This window comes from Morus notabilis, unplaced genomic scaffold (genome assembly GCF_000414095.1).
Source record: "Morus notabilis unplaced genomic scaffold, ASM41409v2 C11484995, whole genome shotgun sequence".
Classification (NCBI taxonomy): Eukaryota; Viridiplantae; Streptophyta; class Magnoliopsida; order Rosales; family Moraceae; genus Morus; species Morus notabilis.
This window is the reverse complement of record NW_010387603.1, coordinates 1-3,715: the sequence shown is the minus strand read 5'-3', so window position 1 is coordinate 3,715 and position 3,715 is coordinate 1. Positions and strand designations below refer to the sequence as shown.

Below are 3,715 nucleotides of genomic sequence, written 5' to 3'. Positions count from 1 at the left end.
ATGTCCGACGCTTTCTGCTCCGATTGCAAGCGACAGACCGAGGTCGTCTTCGACCACTCGGCGGGGGACACCGTCTGCTCCGAGTGCGGTTTGGTGCTCGAATCTCACTCCATTGATGAGACCTCCGAGTGGAGGACGTTCGCCAACGAGTCCGGCGACAACGACCCCGTCCGTGTCGGCGGACCGACCAATCCTCTCCTCGCCGACGGAGGCCTTTCGACGGTGATCGCCAAGCCCAACGGCGCCAGCGGAGAGTTCTTGTCGTCGTCGCTCGGTCGGTGGCAGAATCGCGGCTCCAATCCGGATCGGGGATTGATTGTCGCCTTCAAGACCATCGCTACCATGTCTGATAGGTAAGGCGGTGGTGTGTGTGCGTGTCTGCATTTTGGTGATTGTAGTTTTTGGATGAAATGCTGAATCTTAGGAATCTGAGACTTGGGAGCTGGTTTTGGTTTAGGATTGTGCTGTTTGGAGGATGAATTTGAGCCATTTTTGTTGTTGTAGAATTGTGGGGTTTGATTTAGGGTTGAGTTTGGATCAGATATGCCGGTTTGTTTTCGGAATGATGTTTCACTTGTTTATGAGACTTATTAGTGTAAAAGAGGGTTTACCCTGAATGCTGTGGAAGTATGGGAGGATAGAAGATCATTGAAAGATTGGATCTTGGTTTATCTCCTTGTTGGGACTTAAGAATTGAAGATTGAAATTTTATTTATTTTGTGAGAATAGTGATGGAAAGTATTGCAAGACGGGTTTTTCTTATCGTGGATCAGGTGTTGGAATTGGATTAGAATTTCGGTGTTTGACACTCAATAATCCCTAGTTGGTTACCCTAAGTGCTACAAAGTGAAAGAAGGTGATAATAGGATTGTCGATCAGTTATGTTACAAAGTGAAAGAAACTAGGGACTTAATGATTTTAGCATTTCTGGTCATTTTAAAAGAGAACCCACAGAGAAGAGCTTAAGTTCAGTTTCTGTGCGCATTAGTTTAGTTTAGTCTCTTGCTGAATTGAACAGTTATGGATGATGGATGTTGCCTAGGATGGAGATGAGATTAATATGTCACAATAAACGTAAATTTTTTTAGAGTTTGATACATGGGACTTGCTATGAGGCTATTTATTTTTGGTCCTGTGCCAAAGAAAATTACGTTTGTTTCAATTTATCTTGCCATCAACGGTCAACCATTTATTTACTCCATTTAGCTTACTAGAACCGATGTCTACTCTCTTAGAATGAAATAAATCAACTTTAAGAAAGCGATTCACTCGTATATATTATCCTAATACATACTCCATGGATTCAAAACCGTTATTCTCATATGCTGGCTGTTAGCTTGTCTCATTTACAGTCTCAATTCGGCTAAGAAAAAATAAATCTTGGGTGGATTGATCAAGATCAACTGAGTCCATTTGAAAAATCACCATCCGTGTCAGACTATAGAATTTTCTGTCCGATAAAGTTAGAAGTTACAGCACCAAAGTTAGTATGTGTCCTTTCTTATGTACATTAACATGCATGCTTACGTGCCTATCTTTTTGGCCTGTTTGATGTTTTATTATGTATGCATGACATTTTTGGTTTCTCACTTACTTGAGTGCATGCTGTGACACAGACGAATTTTAAAGAACTTGACATTCTAGTTTCTTCTTTTAAGCATGTGGTGTGACATGAAGGTAATATTGGAGAAATATAGATAATTTCTTGTTATCTTAGAGATCATGTAATATGGTTCTATGTATACACAAGTAAAGAGGAAAAAAGAAAAAGCTAATGCATTGGCATTGTCTTGCAGGTTGGGACTTGTTGCAACCATTAAGGTATTCTATTTGCTCCCTGTCAGAGTATTCTTATGTTCCTAACTTACTTTTAACAGTGTTAAATTGCTGCATAATTGTTTTTAGCAATTAATTATCACCATTTATGATGAATGTAAACATTATTACTTGGAAATTTGTGTGGTATTTCTGAACAAAACAAGATTGTGAAGTGGCAATTCACAATTGAAATAAAGCCGCTGTTGAATCTTTTACCTTTTCATTGTATACTCTCATCTTCAATTCATTAAGTAGAGTTATAAAGCGATATGTTTGACAAGTTTAGTATTAACTGATCTATCAATGGAAGAATTCTTTATATGTTTTCTTTAATAATGCTGTGTTACAAATATAATAGTATTGTATACATGAAGCAGTCAAGCAGTTCTGGTTTTTGTGCTAAATCACCACCCATGGGTCCGTTATAATTTTTGCTTGTGCTTTTAGGTAGTAGAAGAAAAGTAAGATGTTTTTTAGTTAGTGTATCGGAACCGCAGTTTTTAAAAGAACTTACTGGACAAAAATGATATTTAAGTTTTCTAATTAGAAAAAAAAAAGTTGGAATGTTGTTTATAAATCTTATTGCAGTCCTAGTATAAGTCTTAAAGTTTGTTTAGAAGAGCTTTCTAGCCACATTTTGTGGTTTTGACCAGAAGGCTCTTCTTGAGGGCAAAAGTTCATGTGGAAGGTTATCCAAAGACACCCCAAAGTCAAATGCAGCTTCCAAAATGTTGTGCCAAATAAGCCCTATGTCCTCGTTTCCAAAATGTCCTTTAGATTTTATATTGCCTATTCTTGTCTCTCCATAAACTCTTGTACAAGTTCACATTGCCCTGTTTATGTTCTGTTATACTTCAAATAATTATTCTGCTCTTTATTAAAGGAGCATAGTACGTGAAATTTTGTGGGTATAACTGTTCAATTATAGACAAAAGCGTTTTGTTTGTATAAATTTTGGAAGTGCCTCAAATTTTTTATGGGATCTTTGGCACTCAATCTCTCATAGATAGACCAATGGTAGAGTGGATAATTGGTTTTTTATTTTTTTTATTTTTTTTATTTTTTTATTTTTTTATCTTCCTGAATATTGTGTAGTAATGTTGCTTTTCTCACTGATTTGAAGGACCGGGCTAATGAGATATATAAGAGGGTTGAAGATCAAAAATCTAGTAGGGGAAGGAATCAGGATGCCTTATTGGCTGCTTGCTTGTACATTGCTTGTCGACAAGAAGACAAGCCACGAACAGTAAAGGGTACAGCTTATGATCCTTTTTAAATATGGTTGCTTCCTGAATTATCTTTTCCTTTGTCTCTGAGCTTCCCTGAACCTGTGGATTTCAATAGAAATTTGCTCTGTCGCCAATGGAGCCACAAAGAAGGAAATTGGCCGAGCAAAAGAATACATCGTGAAACAGCTGGGGTTGGAAAAGGGTATGACGGTGGAGATGGGAACAATACATGCTGGGGACTTTATGGTCAGAATTTATTTTATATTCTCTTAAATTAAAAACGAGTTGTGGAGATCTTGTGTGTGTTTTACCAAAAAGGGTCACTCTTGACTGCTTACCGTGTTGCTGAGAATATGTCTCCAATAAAAATTTTCAGAGGCGATTCTGTTCCAATCTTGGGATGAACAATCAAGCAGTTAAAGCTGCCCAAGAAGCTGTGCAGAAGTCGGAAGAGTTTGATATAAGGTAGTTTTTGTTTTCCTTTGGTGTATTATTCAACAGGAGTATAACTTCATTAGTGAACTACTGTGTTTCATTTTTGCAATATAAAAGCATGCTTAACTATAATTCCACCGACGCCAGTCTGATACTATTAGCAGTTGAAAACTGTTTGCTTGGTAAAGATGACATAATTTCTTTGCGTAGTATGGTAGATTTGTGGGTAGATC

At 37.5% G+C, this 3,715-nt stretch overlaps 1 protein-coding gene across 1 annotated transcript; it reads left to right on the top strand.

Annotated features, from left to right (window-relative positions):
• LOC21410718 (transcription initiation factor IIB-2) lies at window positions 1–3,516 on the top strand. Its single transcript, XM_024177005.1, has 5 exons — window positions 1–353; window positions 1,797–1,821; window positions 2,942–3,071; window positions 3,163–3,293; window positions 3,424–3,516. Exons 1-5 carry the CDS (start codon window positions 1–3, stop codon window positions 3,514–3,516), a joined length of 732 nt encoding a protein of 243 aa, XP_024032773.1.
• Window positions 3,517–3,715: the final 199 nt, after the last annotated feature.